The sequence below is a fragment of the Mauremys reevesii genome, linkage group 1 (genome assembly GCF_016161935.1).
Source record: "Mauremys reevesii isolate NIE-2019 linkage group 1, ASM1616193v1, whole genome shotgun sequence".
Lineage (NCBI taxonomy): Eukaryota > Metazoa > Chordata > Testudines > Geoemydidae > Mauremys > Mauremys reevesii.
In genome coordinates, this window is record NC_052623.1 from 163264078 (window position 1) to 163283268 (window position 19191).

The following is a 19191-nucleotide window of genomic DNA, read 5'->3' on the forward strand; positions in this document are numbered from 1 at the left end:
TAGCATCGACTACTGAGTTGTGAATGTCCCACAACTGCAGACATCATAAAATTTAATATTTTAATTCACAAATTTAATCGCTTTTCACCAAGTTGGAAATGGTACTGAATACAGTTTTTTTACCAATAGGAATTATTGCCTTTTATCCACATTTCCAAATATTCTTTATTTCTTATTAAAATATTCTGCTCTCTTACATCATATATTAGTTATTTCTATTTCCTTTTTATGGCTAGAAATGTGAAGCAGAAACCCTTAAAATCTCAGGCAAAAATTGAATCTGAGCAGGAAGATTCTTCTACCCAACCTACCTCTAGCAGAGCAGGATGTGTTACAAGCCATAAAATAGATGCTAGCACCTATGCCCACAGTTCTTCTGGCGAATCTTCTGATTCTGCTTGCATATCATCACGTGAAAGAAATGGAAAAGCTAGAACTACACCCTTAAGAAATCATACTGCGTTGTCATCAGGTGAGAAACAAAATCTGTTTTAAAAGCTGTTTGTGCTTATATATTAAACTTTAGCTATAAAATGTTTGCTAATTTTTTTTGCCTTTGTAGGCAAAGTAACCATAATTCCCATAAATTCTAGCTAAATAACTCCTAAAAATACAAACCTTTTAAAATGCCTTCTGTAGTAAAACCTTGTCTCTGATAACTATGAATGTTTTGTAACATCTTGTGTGTTTGCATGTTAAGTATAGAATTCGTCTGTTTTAAAGTTGTATAGAACCCAGTAAGTTTCTTTAGTTTCAGCATAACTAGTGAAAAGCCTGCAGAAGGGGAAACTTATGAGTAAAAATATATTTATAACCAAAGAAGCAGACTTGTACACCATCTTTCAATCCTGTTGAATAGTCTTTATGTATTCAGTACTCAGCCTGTATTCAGTTTCACGTGAGGAGTCATCACAGAGCTAAATGGCTTGTTGAGGGGTGAGAGGGAGAAAAATGGTCCTGTCAGCTATCCTCATTTGCTGCTTTAAAAATCTTCTGCTAAATTTGAAAATGGAACCTTGAAGTCTCAAACAGCAGTCTTAGCAAACAGCACTTGTGATGAACACTTTGAACTTGCCATGTCATACATTATTTAACACAAGGGTCGGCAGCCTTTCAGAAGTGCTGTGCTGAGCCTTCATTTATTCACTCTAATTTAAGGTTTCGCGTGCCAGTAATACATTTTAACGTTTTTAGAAGGTCTCTTTCTATAAGTCTATAATATATAACTAAACTATTGTATGTAAAGTAAACAAGGTTTTAAAAATGTTTAAGAAGCTTCATTTAAAATTAAATTAAAATGCAGAGCCCCTCAGACCAGTGGCCAGGACCCGGGCAGTGTGAGTGCCACTGAAAATCAGCTCATGTGCCGCCTTCGGCACACGTGCCATAGATTGCCTACCCCTGATTTAACACATAAATGACTTATTTAACATTACGCGTGTGTGTGTATTGCACATACAGCACTATGCTAAAAGAATATTAAGATTTCAAAGTTACGCACTCAGATGGAAGGAAGTGCCAGAATTAATGTTGCCTATGCAACAAACGCATGAAGACCACCCCGTCTCATATCACATTATTATTCCAAAGCATAAGGGTGCTAAACTCTTAAAGAAGAAGCCACCACAATTTTATTAACATTGCAAAGCCTTCCTTGAAAATAGCTGAACGTTTTTAGCTGAACCTTAAAAAAAGAGAAAATGCCACCAGACAATGCAGCATGAAAAAATTCAGCCCACATACTTAGTTTGGCAAAGTTATGAGCAACTGAAAACTGCCTTACATTTTCCATTTTAAGACTGCTATCGGTATAGGTGGTACTACCAGTGCCACCTATAACGTATGCCTTCCTGTCATTGTCTATAAACAATACACTGTGAAACTAATTATATGGAAGCGTTGTGTAAGAAACATTCCGAAAAGTGTAAAACAGCAAATTACAGCAAATTACACCTACTAATTAATTTTCAAGGTCTTTAACTTGCTGTGTTCCTACTTAGAATTCTAAATTATTTTTTTTTAACCAGAAAGTGAAATAGAAGGCTCTTCAGCTTCTTCCTCTGCCTCCTCATCAGGATCTTCCTCTTCTTCTTCTTCTTCTTCTTCAAGTAGCTCAGAGGAAAGTAAAGAAAGCTCTATGGCTCTTGCATCCCCAGTATTACACAATGGTGTATCCAGAGCAAAGAACAGCAGCTTTAGAGTAACCAGAAATAGAGCAGCTCAAAGAAAGCAAATGGGTAAGATTCAATCAGCATTTTCTGTGAATGGCCAATAACATAAGAAAATGCATGGTCAGTGGTAAATATGTGGTGCAAGTTCATGTTAATAACACTTTGAAAAGTTAAAACTGTATATTAACATCTTGAATATGTGACTGAGGCTAGCATAGCGACATGGCACTTGTACCGATACTGTTGCTGTAAGAGTAAGACTTTTCTCAGAATCTTACGGTCTCCTTTGGTGAAAGGATTAACATTAGCACTGAAGGAATCCATACTGAAGGAAGTTACTAGTAAGGCAAAGAGAGAGTCCAACAGTGAGGATGAATCTTTTGCAACTCCCTTGTTTTTAATTATAAAAAATAAATTAAATACAATTGATACTAGTAATGATGGTTTAAATACAAATAAAGCAAGCTTCAAGTCACAGTGAAAACTCATTTTTCACAAATCTAAAAGATGAGCAACCTTTATTTTCTAGTTAAATAAAATGTTCATGTAAGTTGCAGCTACTACTACATTTGTACTTCAATTCAGTTTGTGCCTATGAGTTGAACTTGTTTGACTTTACAGGAAATTAAATTTAACATAAATGGGTGTCCTTATATTTAAAATTGACAGCAATTCTTTATTTTACAGGATCAGTTTCTCAGGAGAATGGAAATATCAGAAAAACTGCCAGGAAAAGGCTATATAGAAGTGACTCTGAAAATACTTCAGCAGTGGCTTGTGAATCGTTGAGTAACAAAACTGGTAGACATAGAAAAATTCCACGCAGAAGTGCTACTGTGGCTGCTAATAAATTAAGGCTGATGAGTGATGTGGAGGAAGAGATCTCCAGTTCAGAAAGTGTTGGCATTGCAAGCAAGAACAGAAAACTGCCCCACCGCAATGCTTCTGCTGCAGCCAGGAAACTGTTACTGGACGGCTCTGATGATGATGATGAGGAGGAGACAGGTTTAAAATCTGAAAGTGAAAAAGAACTAAAAGAACAGTATGCGAGGAAGAAAAAACTTTCTCAACCTGGTTCATCTGCTGCTAGAAGAAAATATATTAGTGAATCTGAAGATGGAAGTTCAGATTCTGAAACTGATACAAGAATGGCACAAAAAAATAGGCAAAGCAATAGCAAAAAACCACCACAGAGGACAGTCTGTGCTGCATCTCCTAAAATTAAAAATCCCACAGTAGAATTTTCAGAGGACGACTCCAAAAGCCATAAGTCAGAGAATGGGAGCAGTCAGAAAGTGTCCAGCCAGTCAACTTCTACACACAAACAGCATGCAGTGAGCAACACTGAAGATGAGGAAGATTCTGAGTCAGGCAGGTGGAATGGTAGAAAAATCAAGAAGGTGACAAGTCAAAAGTCTGCAACTCCTTTCAAAAAAGCAAAAGTCTTGAGTGACTTAGAGGACACAGCAGAGTCTGAAACAGAAGTGAAGGAGAATGGAAGAAGTTCTGTGTCAGAGAGCATGGAAACTTCTGGGACTGCAGGGAGCTCAAAATCTGGACCTGATGCTAGTTTCAATTGCTCTTCTAATTTAGCATCTGAAACTGATACCAATAATAGTAATTATAGTGATGCCATAAACACAAAAAGGAGGAAAAGGGAAGTCACTAAAAAAGGTACATTTAAAAACTTAATGTATCTAAATCTGATGTTGACTACATTAAAATGTAGGTTTGGTGGTTATTAGGAAGATTTGGACTACACAAAATGAGTTTCTTGACATTCTGAAGGAAGCTTGTGTAGGAATATTGTAAAGTTCGACAAAGATAGAAGTATGAAGGTGTATGCTGTTAAAATTGGGCAGTGATCAATGTAATTTTTCAGAGGAAAATTATTTCCCTTCCTCATGACACTAGATCTCTTGAGGAATGCTGAGTGTTTGTCTTACTATTCTGGAAGTATATTTATATGAAACTATTAATGCAAATATACTATTATAGTGTTCATTTTTAACTTGTATTTTCTGTCCACATTGCAATATTTAGCACAGATGACAAAATATGCTTCATTTGTGGAACATATTTAAGTCTGAGTTTCATCCAGTAAGTTTACAAATGGTTTCACTGGGGACAGTTCACTAGTAGAATATGGAGTATTATGGTTGACTGAGATATTGCCTTTGATAACATGTGCATTCAAGAATCAATAAATATGTATGTTCTAGATTCTGTTCTTGAATGTTATCATGATAACTATAGCTGGAGTGTATATATAGCACACAGCCGCTGTTACGGTTACTTGAGTGTTTCCTTTCTGAAAGCCCATTTTTGTTTCTTATGAAATTGTGCATGGCTATAGGGCAGTGTTTCACACCCTTGTTGATCCCAGGGACCAATTTGCTGCCTTCCTAAACTCTGTCAGGGAAATCTCAAGGATCCGCACCGGTCCATGGACTGATAAATGAGAAACACTGATATAGGGTAACATTTTCAAAAGCACCTCACTGACCTAAAAACTTTCTCAGTTAGATGCTTTTCACAATGTTACCCGTGGGCCTTCTGTTGGAGGTGTACTTTAAAGTAAGTGTTCGGATTAGCTCAGATTATCACTATTTTTTTTAAATGTGCAGGCATTATACATTTTTAATAATACTTTTTAAAAATAACTCCTGGAAATAGAAAGTAAAGGGGTTGTTAATGCATTCACATAACATTTTGAATAGAAATAAGTAATATGGTGCCCCCTATGTCATCTTGGATATTTAATAAGGTTTCTATGGTTTCCAGAGAAGCCCTGCTTCATTCAGTGAGATGTTCAAAAGTTCTTGTAAACCACAAATCGGGGCTTGTCTACACGCAATTTCTGCCTCAATTTAACTAAATTTATAGTTGTAAGCAAAACACATTTACATCAATATGAGTGTGTTCACACTAGGGAGTTGCATCAGTTCAAGTAAGTTTGTTTTTAAACTGATTTATGTAAATTGGTGTATAAACTCTGTAGACCAGCTCTCACGTTAGGCATTTTTGTGCAGTCTGGCCAAGTTGTGTATCTAGGCTTATAATGAAAGTCATATTTGAATTATTTCCTTTTTCTAGCATATTTCCTAAAGAAAACATAAGATAAGAGAATTTAAAGATTGCAGAGTGAAGCACTCAAGTCAAGATATGTCACGTTTTAAGGTTGCGTGTGGATATTTTGTATATTTGCCTCAGAAAAATAATTTAAATTTTATGATCACCAGGGATTTTAGAAATCCTTTTGCCATAGGAAAAACATGAAATTTGCGTTTTTACGGAGAATCTTTAGTTTTTACATTTTGTGAAAAAATAAGAACATATATCTATATATAGATATATATAGTAGAACCCCATTTATGTGAGCCTCCATTGTCCGTTCTCCATATTAACCGAACTGGTGCTGTTGGTTGTCAGCCCTAGGCAGTGGGGCTCGCAGCTGAAGCTCTTTGCCCAGTCTCTGGGTTATCCAAATTTTAGATTATCTGATCTGGCCCCGGCCCCAATTAGATCGAATAAATGGGGTTCCACTGTATATTGTGGTTAGGGAAAAAGTTCAGCGTTTCATTTTACTCATTGAAAAACACAGATTTTTGGTTTTTTATTGGACAATTTTGGTTTTTTATCATGGAAAACTAGGATCCCTGAAGATCACTTACTATTATTTCCGTAGATTTCCTTCAGGTTCCTGTATTGTAGCTCAAATTGTGTTTGCAGTTACAGTGGTGTAAATTAGGAGTAAATCAGCTGAAATCAATTAACTCTACTCTGAATTTACATTAATATACGTATAAATGAATTTGAATAAAATAGTATTTAGCTCTCAATATGCAGGTTGGATTTGTGTACAGCAGCTAGTGAGGCAGAGATGTGTACTCGTTTGAGAAAAACTTATTAAATATTTGTATTTTTAAATTAAATTAAATGTATTTGCATAGAGAAAATCTTTTTTTTGTTGACAGCCAGCATTTTATATTGTGTACACTCTTACTTTTTGCTTCTAACAAGTAAGTTATAAATAAATGTTGAATCCCTGCCTGGTCCACTGCAGACTCTACCTGCTCACTAAAGGAAGATGGGGGCCCTGTGAAAAAAGTTAACCTTTATTTTGGTGTGTCCTGACTGAGTGCTTCATAGGCAGCCTTAATATTGCTTTAACACATTTTCTATAAAATCTAGTCAGACCCTGATATCAGCTAGCACTTCCTAACTAATCATACAGTATCTTTCGTAAATGTAAAATTATTGCTACAAAAACAACTTAATCGTCTGGGTTTTTTAAAAACACGGAAATATTTCCTTTGCTTATAGGTTTGGTAAAAGCATATATTTACAAAACAAAGTTTGGGCTGAAGTTGACCAGATATAGTGTCCCTTTAGCATTACATCTTCCTCGCCAAATCTGAATTAGGCATTTTGTGGATTTTTTTGATTAAATAAAACAAGTTTTTGGAGTGCCAGAATACTAGTAGTATGGAATTTTTTTCTACTTTTTAGATTCATTTTTTAATTCCTTTGTTTTAATTTTGAGGCTTTTATTTAACAGACTTAATACAGTGGTCACCCACAGCTTTCTGTTGCCACAGATGATATGGTAATTTTTTAGGGCTCTGATCCATTCTGATGGTTTTGCATCACTCTGGGTCAAAGCAAGTATACAACCAGCTTAACAAAGTTAGTAAAAGGATTACCCTTATCTCAGCACATATCCAGGTGACCTAAAACTGTTGTAGCATCACCTACGCTGCCACGGCACAATTTATGTCAGAGGGAAAGGTACATATCCAGGATATGCTCCAGCGATTCCTGGCTATTGGACCGGCAGCAGCCTGGAGTTGTGCTCATGCACTGGGGACTCACTTAGACCCTTGATGGCCCAAGGATTGGGGGAATGCAAAGGTGTTTGAAAACCATCTTTGAATGGCCCGTATCCCATATCTGGTCTTGTGCCAAGAACAGATCAACCAAACTGCAACAAAACAAGTATTTTTTCTTGCAGGTGCATTCTTAAAATGGGGATGAGGAGATGGACTTCGCAGGGCATGTAATTCAGAGATCATAAAAATCATAGGTGGAATGATAATATAGTTGGCCAAAACCCTAATTGTGCTCTACTGAATATCATGTGTAATATGTTTGAATTGCCCTTGCTATTATAAAATAAAAATACAGATTTTTTTCACCTTATTAAATACACAATGTGAGCTGTTCTCCAGTACTATTTGGGTTTGTACATTGTTAGTACTATAATATAAATTGTTCTTGTTCTATTTTAAAATATTTGTCATAAATCTGTTGCTTAATTTTTTTTTAATTTAACAAATATTTAAATCATTTTTATTTTTTTATATTACAGGGTTTTTCTCTCAAGAGAACGGACATAGCAGAAGAGCTACCAGGAAAAGGTTATATGGGAGTGACTCAGAATATTCAAAGGGGGCTTACAAAATAGTGAATGACAAAGATGATGGTCGCAGAAGAATTCCACGCAGAAGTGCTACTGTGGCTGCCAGTAAATTAAGACTAATGAGTGATGTGGAGGAAGAGCTCTCCAGCTCAGAAAGTGTTGGCATTGGAAGCAAGAACAGAAAACTGCCCCACCGCAGTGCCTCTGCTGCAGCCAGGAAATTGTTGTTGGATGGCTTTGAAGATGACACAGGTTTAAAGTCTGAAAGTGAAAAAGAACTAAAAGAACAGTATATTAAGCGGAAAATGCTTTCGCAGGCTGGTTCATCTGCTAGAAGAAAATATATTAGTGAATCTGAAGATAAAAGTTCAGATTCTGAAATAGGTGTAAAAATGGCACCAAAAAATAGGCAAAGCAATGGCCATAAACAACCACACAGGACAGTCTGTGCTGCATCTTCTAAAATTAAAAATCCCACAGTAGACTTCTCAGAGGAAGACTCCAAAAGCCATAAGTCAGGGGATGGGAGCAGTCAAAAGGTGTCTGACCAGTCAACTTCTGCACACACACAGCATGCCGTGAGCAACTCTGAGGATGAGGCAGATTCTTTGTCAGGCAGGTGGAATGGTGGAAGAATTAAGATAACCAGTCAGAAGTCTGCAACTCTTTTAAAGAAAGCAAAAGCCCTAAGTGATTTGAAGAACAGAGCAGAGTCTGAAACCAAAGTGAGGGAGAATGGAAGACGGTCTGTGTCAGAGAGAATGGGACCTTCTCGAACTGCAAGGAGCTCAAAATCTGGACCTGATGCCAGTTTCAATTGCTCTTCTAATTTAGAATTTGATACTGAGTCCAATAGCAGTAACTATAGCAATGCCACAAACACAAAAAAAAGGAAAAGGAAAGGAAAAACAAAAGTCATTAGAAAAGGTAAAAAATTTAAAGCTAATGCATCTAAATCTATGATATTATCTAGACAGAGGAAACGACGTAGGATTAATATGGATGATAAAGACTGGGAGGATTTGGACTATACAAAATATACAAGAGCTCCTCAACGCTCTAAAATCAGAACTAGAAATCAGGGTAGAAAGACTGTAAGGTATCATGATCTAGAGGTCTAGACAGTGTGTTCGAACTGAGAGATTATAGAACATAATGGAGGGAAATCTATTCCACTTTTGTGGTAATATCATTAGAATTCATGATGAATGATGGTTTTCTTTGTCATGAGATTCAGGGAAAACATTTATATTTTTCTGTGAAAAACATAATCCTGTGACTGTCCTTGTCGTATTTCAGCTTGCATTTGCTGGCCTATGTAGCAACTGATACCAAAATGTTTCATTTTGGGGCAGTATTTCAGTCTGGACTGGAATGTTACTGCTCGGAGTAACAGTTTTCAAAACCAGTTGAACACTGGTCTATATGTTGCTAGCACAATATTGAGCATTACTTGGTGCTGTGAGAGAAAATTGCCTATGACATACAGTTTTAGAGATTTCAAAATCTCGAAGTGGACTGTTCTAGCACCTGTTCCTTGTTCTAGAGACTTTATAAAACTAGGTTACTGTTACATGATCAGTATTATTAGTCCTGTTGATCTTGACATCATGAGTAAAGTAACAGTTACTTTACAAAGTAGATAACTATTTTTATTTTTCCAAATTTGCTTTATTAATGCAGTTGAATACATAAGAGCCATTAATTTAAATTTAAATATTTTTTATTTGACTGAAAGGTATTGTTTTTTTGATATGGTGTTGCTTCCATGAGGTAAACTGGAATCTGCAAAATTATTTATTTTAATTTTTGTTTTGATGGCAGTGTTTTGCACCTTTTTTTAAAAGGTGAAAACATTGTGTGTCCAGGATAGCAATATTCTGGTATTTATTTGGTATCTGCATGCACTCCTTTTTCTTACTACTGGTTTAATTTTTTAAGATGATAAAGCTTTTTGTCCAACAGTTACAGTGATGTCCCCTATATCTCTTTCTCCAAATTTCATGGGATATTCTGGTTTTTCATGTGTTTAACCAAAGTGTTAAGTCACTCTTACGGTCCATCACAGAGATTTTCTTATATGCAGCATCTCATTGGCAGACAGTTAATAATAAATAGCCCAAAGTTATGGTCTCAGAGAAATGTTCATAAGACTAATTTTGCTTCTGCAGTTTCAACCTATTCTAAAGGGTTTATTCTTCTCCATTTCTCGTTCTTTCTTTCATATGCACTTCCATGTGCTAATTGAGATGTAATTCCAGTTTGGGAATTTTCTTTGACAACTCAGCTCATCAGAATGACTTTGGGATTCACTGGGCCATATCTAGTGTGTCGCTACAACTTCCTCTTTTAGGAGATTGGTTCTTCTTTCATAGTTTAGCCAACTTTAAAGACTCTTTACAGTCTGCATATTCTCTTTTTGTGACTACTGTATTCCAGAGATGTCAGGGAGACAGACACACTAGTTCCAAAAACTGCTCTACCTTATATCCCCCTCCCTCCCTGCAACCTCCCAAAAAAAAGACTGCAAAAAGTAACTATCAGAAAGAACATCCCAAGTGCCCTAGCAGACCTTACTTTAGAGAATTCCCTTAAATATTGCAACAGAAGCAATTGGGTGAGTATTTTTTTTTACTTGCTCTTTTTGTTATATTGTAAGTGGGAGGTATCTATACCATCCTCATAGGTACTACAACTAGTTCTAGGCCTTTGAGAATTCTCATAACTTGTAATCTCCAGTAAAGGGGATTGAATCTAGCATATGGAGTTGTAGTGAATGGAACTTATATACATATTTTTCTAAAAAATACAATATCATCCCTCTCTCTTTCATCTCCTTTTTGCAGAGTGCTTTTTTTAACTATACTGCAGAAGTACCAGTCTTTTCCCTGGAGAAGTCTGCCCTTTGTGAAGCCAGAGCATATGTAGCTTTACTTGTGGTTAGCACCCTACATATATTTTCAACTTCATGTAGCAATCAGTAGGTTGAATAGGAGTGGGGGTAGGGGGAATTGAGGCACGTCTTTACAGTAACTCTAAGATCCTGGATGAAATAATACTGTAGCTAGCAATGGTCAATAATTCACCAGATATTAAACTGAATAAAGGACAAGTAAGAATGTAATATTTTATATTCATATTTTGTTAGACTATATTGTACCTTTGCATAAATTATCTGTCTTATTCCTGTAGTTCTCTTCCCCCTTTTTCTAGTCACAAAATTGTTATTGAATTTAAAGTAACATGCCGTGTACTACTTTATTCAACTTCCAAAAACTTTTTTTTGTTTGTGTGACACCAAACATGATTAAGAATGAAAGCACAAAAGATACATTTAACTACTCTGCCCAACTTGCCTGGGATTGGGCTTGGAGGGTTACTATCTGTATACACCACTGTTAAAAAATCAGGCCCCGGGTTATTTTCCACCTCTAACTTGACAGCTGAGGAAAGATGACCTGCCTTAACAACTGCATTATAATAAGTTAAAATCTTTGTTAAAGTTACCCTTTTCCAGTTATTAATTTCAATCAAAATAATTTATTCAAACTACCAAATATGAGGGGGGATATGGAGTTGGGTCATCACTGTGTTTCTAACACAGAATTGTCAAAGTGTTGCCATTTTGTTGTCAAGATGACATATATTTTTCTCGGTTGCCACATAACTGATTCTGTCGCACTTTAAAATGTGTATTGTATGCCTTGTTAGGCAGATAGTTTTGATACATTTTTGTGTCATGGGTATATGTTTACATGGGGTGAGAATCTCAGGAAGAAAGTCATTTAAGGTGTTTTGTGACTAATTCTGCTATCTTGGCAATTTCCCACAAGAAATAATTTTTTGACCTACTAAGATCTAAACACTTATTAATTGCTGCCAAATACACACAGTGATTTCTTAGATCAATGAAATGTATAAGAATGGCGGGTACAGTAGATGATCAGCAACAAAACAGTCACTGAGCCCTTGATCAGCAACAAAACAGTCACTGAGCCCTTGATTGCCCATTAAACTTTATATGTAGCTGCATTGCCATAGATACTTATTTCCATTCAGTTAATACTCTTAAAGTATTGGCTTTTTTTCAGCACCCTTCGGTACTTTTTTGGTATTAAATGGCTCTTATTTGAAACTTGTTTTGTAAGTAGAAAATATTTGAATCCAGCATATAACTTACTATTTTTGGAGACATGAAAAATTATTTTTCAAAGTCTTTGAAGAGTTTTTTTAATATTGTAAAAGGGAATCTCTAATTTTTATATAAAATATTACATCCAATTTGAATGTATATATTTTGTGGTAGGAAGGAAAGAGAAGTGATATAAACACCAAGTAAAATTATCCTGACATAGGACTTGATGTATTTCCTTTTAAAAGAAAAAAAACAGCTGCAAAATACTATCTGTTTAAAGGTGATCAGTTAAAGATTTTTTTTCTTAAACTTTTGTGGGGAAAGTTGTTAACCATGACAAATGTGAAAAGTGCCAGAATAGATCAGCCAGCATTGATCTTTGTTTTTTGGTTTTTTTTCCCCTGGGGCGGGAGGGGGAATTGTTTTGCTATTAGTATGAAAGGTGGATGTTTTAACCTATCTGTCATCTTCTGCAGCTTGAAGAAAATCTGGTTTATATCCCTTTTTTTCCATCACACTCTGGTTAAATTGTAGCTCTCAATGTATTGTACTTTTATGTTCTTGGATTCAAAATGTTGATTTGTCTTCCAGTTTCTGATATCTTAAATAGAACAAAAATTCAAATATGAATCATGTCTCCTCTCTTAATGAAAGAGTGCTAATCCTTCCAAAAAAAAATATACAATTCCTGAGTTAAAATGTGTCAGTTTATTTTTAATAATTTTTTCTTTACAAAGCAATAATCAGTTTTTAACAGCTAGATTAAACTGGCAATGATAAATACAGTTTTTCTAATTAATGGATCAATGGTGCAAAACCTTTCCAGCAGTGAGGGCCACATCTGTTAACTGCCAAGCCTGAGGGATGCATCTAATTAGTATATTAAATTATGAAGGATTTTAATCTGAGAGAGAGTTTATCCATAGAGCTTCTTGATGTCTAGCTTTTTCTTGATGTCTAGCGGCCATACTTGTTATGGAATAATTATATTTTATATAGTACTCATCACACCTCATTCCCCAGATACAGCAGCCAAAGCATTGAAGTGCAGTAAAATTGCTGACAGTGTTGTTGGTTTTTTTAAAGTTGGTGTCTCTTTAAGCATTAAAATACTGCCCTCTTAAAATAGAAGCAGGGGCATCTAATTTTAAAGGAAAGACTGAAAGACAAGATAGTATGTGTTGGGCAACATGAATGGTCTGAAACTTCTAGAAAAGCAAAGGTGTTCTTAATAAAATGAGAAGGGATGGAAAGAGTTCTGTGCTGCATGGGGTTTACCACAGGTGAAGCATAATCAACTGCTGATCTTGGATGTGATAAGATCTGTGTTGTGAGTAGTATGTAAAACCGTGCCTCATAGTACAAAGTTCAAGATGTGGGATCAAAATGTATTCAGAGCCAGCATCTTTAAGGCCTTCAAAACCCAGTAGAGCCGATTTAAAGAGACACTGACTAGTAAATTTCAAATGTGAGTAGCAAATATACATCTGCCCATGAGGACAACTGCCATTTGGTGCTTTTATAATTTTCCTGTCTTTAAAATGTTTTTATCTCCTCTATTGCTGTGTAGAAAATCCCACACATACAGGAGAAACTATTCTTCTTTGTAGGGGAAAAAGTGAAACTAAACGTCGACAATATTTTAGTGTAAATACCCAAATTAAAATTAAAAATGGGAAATTTTATTTTCTCAAATTTTTCATTTATAGTAATTTGGGGTATTACTCAGACAGTAATGTAATTTTTTTAAGTTGATGGGTGTCTGCTTTAAACCATTCTGGTCCTCAATAGGCAGCCAATATGACAAATGTAAGGCTGTCATAATTGTTTAAATTAGTCTGCAGCTCCACTCTGAACAAGCTACATTCTTTTCTGCTGAAACTTAGCCTAATTTGACCCAAATTCACATTTTAGGTGCCCTGAAAAAACATTTTTCATTGAATTTACAATTGACCAAAAAAATTTCACCCAGCTGTAACTGGACACTGTAGAATGAGATTTTATGATGATTCATTTCAAAGCGCTGCAGCGATTTTGTTTAGTCACTTTGCTCCAAATTTTCCAAAACCAGAGAATTAAGGACGTTTTCCAGTTTATCACTGTTAGAGTGCACAGATCAGTGATGGGGTGGAGGAGAGGTGTCAACATTTTTATAGTCCCTACCTGTCCTCCTGTAGACTGGAAGAGGGTGAACTCTTTCTTGGGAACATCAAGCATCAGGATGAAATTGGTGATTCAGGCAAACTCTGTTCTCTGGTTCTTCAAGGTACCTGTCTGCACAGCCAAAATCATGGCATCACAAATGATTACTGCACTTTGCACTATTGGATCAATGCTTCCAATATCAAGCATTTGTTTGTTCTGGCTGCACCACCATGTATGGTAATTCTAGCAACTGCACTAGGAGGTTTAATGTATCTACTCCTTTGATTGGCTTGAGTGAAGGGAGACATTTTTTTGAGGCATTTACATTTAATTGGGACATCTCCCAGGGAACTAATTAAGCTTAGTAATACTAAATAACAATACTTAATAAGGATAATTCTGCCAAATCCACAATTTTTGGGGTGTCTTTTGAAATAGCTTTCAATCCTGTTATGGTTGTGATACATGCAGTGTGTGAAAACTTCAATAGTTTCTGTTCAGCTATGTTATATTGGCTCTTTCCATGCCACTACATATTGCCACCAGTGCAGCTCCTGGCACTAGGCAGGCAGCAGGCTTAGTCCCTGTCTCATTGTAGACAATGCCTCCCATTCAACTCCTAAATGGGCTTGTCCACAAACAGATTTTGCAGTTCCTCTGACAGCAGCGGCTTTACTAATAAAAAATAGTATATGCTGTTACTCAAGAGTTCTTAATGGAGACAACAGGTTGTCCAGCAGATGTTCTGATTAAGTAGATTAAGATTAATAAAATATCACCACCTAGCACTTCTGTAGTGCTTTCCATGCATTTGTGTTTTTTCAAATTTCACTTTTTCAGAACATTGAAAATTTGCCAATACATTATTTTGAAAAAACAGTAAACCAAAATTTATAGTGTCAACCTTGCTATTGTATATAATTTTCATCATATTTTTTTATAAAGTTGTTTTGAACACACACACTTACTGAGAATGTATGTTTACCAGACTATGAATATTCTATGATATTCTGAGTGAGAGAGAATACTAAGGTAGGCATGAAGCACCTGCATGGATACAAAATTTGTATCCATATCCGATCTACAAAAATGGTCTGCGAATATAGTGGATATCCGCAGATTTGCAGAGCTCTAGATACAAAAGTTGTATCTGCATCTGATCCACGATCCGCAAAAATGGTCTGTGGATATGGATCTCCACAGATGCAAAGCAGATATCCGTGGATTTGCAGGGCTCTAGTAATAACATGCTTTCTGGTCAAAGGCTAAATTAGAAATATTTATTTTTTAAAAAAAGATTAATCCACAGAGCAATATCAAATGCATTAATGACACATTTCTGACAATCTGAGAAGGGTAAAAAGGGGTTTGTCCTTATTTGCTGCTTTGTGATATAAAGATAACCTAAAAAGCTTTTTTCCAAAGTTTTTCTGTTTACAATCTCTGGATTGTAGGTGGTATTGTAATTACAGTAATAAAATATACAGTCTTAATACAGTTTTATGGAATTTCATTAAACCGAATGACTATAAACAGTGATTCCATCCTACCATGGAATCCGCCAGTGCAGCACAGTCCCCACCTGTTTCCTGGATATATTATTTTAATATCTAAAGAAATTAAACTAGGTTTTAAAGCCAGACACATCGTGACATGTCAGAGAACATTAGATACTATCAAGTACTTTAAACATAATTAAGTTGGTATCTTTTTGGAAACTTAACATTTCTTTACTAGCTTTTTACTTTCTGTTGTCAATTTTTTCACATTCCACCCCTATCCCTGCCTGTTTTGTGTGTCAAAAGGAAGATATTTTTGGTTTTTGTCCTTTCTATTCCCTTTCACTGTAGTATCTGAGCACCTGCCATGTATGAAAATAGAGAAATATTTTGTCTTTCTTGCATCAAAGCCTGTAGAATAAATAGCATTATGAGTAGGGCCCTACCAAATTCATGGTCCATTTTGGTCAATTTCAAAATTTTAAAGATTGTAAGTTTCATGATTTCAGCTATTTAAATCTGAAATTTCACAGTATTGTCATTGTAGGGGTCCTGACCCAAAAAGGAGTTGTGTGTGGGGGTATAGCAAGGTTATTGTAGGGGAGGTTGTGGTACTGCTATGCTTAATTCTGTGCTGCTTCTGGCAGTAGCCCTGCCTTCAGAGCTGGGCAGCTGGAGAGAGCCGCCACCAGCAGCAGCACAGAAGTAAGGATGGCATGGTCTACACTGCTGCCTGCGGAGCTGGGCCCTCAGCCAGCAACTGCCACTCTCCAGCAAACCAGCTCTGAAGGCAGCAGTGCAAAAGGAAGGGTGGCATGGTATGGCAGTGCCACCCTTCCTTCTGTGCTGCTGCTGCTGGGGCACTGTCTTCAGAGCTGGGTGCCCGGCTGACAGCTGCCACTCTCCGGACACCTAACTCTGAAGGCAGCACAGAAGTAAGGGTGGCAATACTGTGACCCTCCCTAAAATAACCTTGCAACCCCCCTGCACCTCCCTTTTAGGTCAGGACTCCCAATTTGAGAAATGCTGGTCTCCCCTGTGAAATCTGTATTGTATAGGGTAAAAGCACACAAGATCAGATTTAATGGTCCATAATGTGTTTTTTCATGGCTGTGAATTTGGTAGGGCCCTAATTATGTGTTTATAAGACCGTGTGTGTTAAGAATTTAAGGGAGAGTTATTCTGAAGAAATGAGTTATGCGTTCAGTTCTGAAAATGTTAAGGCCTATGATCATTTCTCTTGTGGGAGTGAGTTCCACAGTCCGGGTCTGGTTTGATGAAATTCTTTTACTTCATTTATCAACTGCATAAACTATCAAAATTCTTCTGGTAATAGAATTTAATTTGTACTTTCTTTGCTTTCTGAATGGCTGCCTCTGCATTAGCAGAAAAAAAAATTATTACAGGTTCATAAATGTGTGTAATTTCTTTTAGAGACTTCTTTGCAATAGAATGATAGTTTTAACACTACACATAGATATTTAGAATCTGGAAATCATTCCCCTTCTTGAAGGTAAGTAGTGATTTTTTGATTGACTGTCATTGTGAGCAAAGAATGTTGCTTCCTGTCCTCTTTTATCTCAAAACAAAAGCACAATGTTGAAAGTTAAAAGGATGTCCATTGTTGATCTTATTTTAAATAATTACCCGAAGTAAACTGCACATAGCTGAAAAGTGCATAACCTGTACTTTGATTTCGATGTATTTCAGCATTAGTAGTAAAGCTTGTACCGAGTAAACTATATGATTTTAATAGAAATGTAAGTTATTTAAAGGAACTTTTAAATCTTTATTTTGTAGAATCAGCCTCTGAGGAGATTGGACAAAATACAAAAGTGCTCAGGAGCAGGACATATATGAATGACTACAAAAAATATACAACGTTTTCTAGTGAGACATTAAATGCCAAAACTGTTACTGGAAAAAAAACTCCATGCAGAAGTGCTACTTTGGCTGCTAATAAAATTAAGATGAGTGATCTAAAGGAAGAGCTCTCCAGCTCAGAAAGTGTGTGCACTGAAAAAAAGAACAGAAAACTGCCTCACCGGACTGCGTCTGCTGCATCAAAGAAAAGGCTAAGGGACATCTCTAAGGTAGATGCCACTTTCAAGTCTGAAAGTGAAAAAGTAAAAGAGCAACATACTAGCAGGAAAACATACTCTCAGCCTAATTCAGCTGCTGCTAGAAGAAAATATATTAGAGAGTCTGAAAGGGGAAAATCTGAGAAAGAGACAAAGATGACACAAAACAGGCATATTAATGACCACAAGCAGCCACACAGAACTGTCCGTGCTGCGTCTCTTAAAATGAAAAATTCCACAGTAGTCTTTTCAGCGGAGGACTCCAAAAGCCGTAGGTCAGATGATGGGAGCAGTAAGAAAACTTCTGACCAGTCAACTTTTGTACACAAACATCATGCAGTGAGCAACTCTGAGGGTGAGGCAGGTTCTGAATCAGGCAAGTGCAAAGGTAAAAAAACAAAGGAGGTGGCAAGTCAAAAGGCTGGGACGTCTTTCAGAAAAGCAAAATTCTTGAGTGCTGTAAAGGAGACAGAGTCTGAAACAGGAGAGCAGGAAGATGGAAGAAGTTCTTTGTGTCAGCGGACTGATCCTTCTGGGACTGCAAAGATTGGAAAATCTGGACCTGGTGCCAGTTTAAATTGCTCTTCCAATTTAGAATCTGAAACTGATTCTAGTAACAGTAGCTATAGGAATGCAGCAAAAACAAAAAAGAGGAAAAGAAAAAGAAAACCTAAAGTAATTAGAAAAGGTAAAATTTCAAATTCAAATGTATCTAAGCCATCCAGAAGGCCCCAACGAACAAAACGCCTTAAACTTAATCAAGAAAATGACTCTGATGTGGACTACACCAAATATAAAAGAGCAAATCGACGTTCTAAAATAAGAACTAGAAATGGGGGTAGAAGGACTGTGAGATATGATGATGGTGGTGATGATGATGATAGAGGTCTAGATTACATAGATTGTGGAACATAACCTTAAGAGGAAAAGCCAGTCCGCTTTTTTTATGGTAATAGTGCTAGGATTCATGATGAATGCTGGCTCTTCTTTGTCCTACATTTCAGGGAATATATTTATATTTTTCTATGAAAAAGTTACTAATGTCAAATCATGACTCTCCTTTTCATATTTTGACTTGCACTTGCCTGCCCATGCAGCAGCATTTAGCACAGATGCCAAAATGTGCCTCATTATAGGGGCAAAATTTTGTCTTTACTGGTATTTTACTACATATAGCAAGAGTTTAAAAAAAGTTAAATACCTGGCAACAGGTTAATAGCAGTATGTTGAATATTATTATGGGTGCTGCAATGTGCTACTACTTGGGCCTTACAATATAAGTGCGTTCAAAAACAGCTGATTTAAACACCTCTTTAATGTTGTATGAAATCTCATAACAGTAACAAACTTGCAAATAATACTGTACATTATAAAAATAGTGGTGAATGATGACATTACAAACATCAGAAGTAATAAATGATTATTACATTAATAACTTGAATTAGTACAGCTTTTAAAATGTACAGTGCTACCACTATTGAAAATACACAACCTGAAAGAACTAGTAATGGAAAAGATGCATTTAACAATTTTAAAAAAATGGTATTGGGGGGAAAAATAGGGTTTTGCTGACAGGTGATATTATCAATTTTAATATGCGGCTTCCATGCTGTAAATTTGAGACCACAAAATGCAGGTGAATGATTGGGCCTAAGGGTTTGTGTGTGTGTTTTTATATCTATATCTATAGCTATATAGATAGATAGATATAGAAAGATATAGATAGATATGAAAAGAA

At 36.1% G+C, this 19191-nt stretch overlaps 1 protein-coding gene across 1 annotated transcript in view; it reads left to right on the forward strand.

Moving 5' to 3' along the window:
* Positions 1-18888, forward strand: part of BRWD1 (bromodomain and WD repeat domain containing 1) — a 115187-nt gene extending 96299 nt beyond the window's left edge. Inside the window, exons 38-42 of the mRNA XM_039527263.1 lie at positions 237-472; positions 2028-2237; positions 2859-3845; positions 7543-8520; positions 17173-18888. Coding sequence (XP_039383197.1) covers positions 237-472; positions 2028-2237; positions 2859-3845; positions 7543-8520; positions 17173-18368 — 3607 coding nt within the window. The 3' untranslated portion in view covers positions 18369-18888. The remainder of the gene's footprint in view (positions 1-236; positions 473-2027; positions 2238-2858; positions 3846-7542; positions 8521-17172) is intronic.
* Positions 18889-19191: the final 303 nt, after the last annotated feature.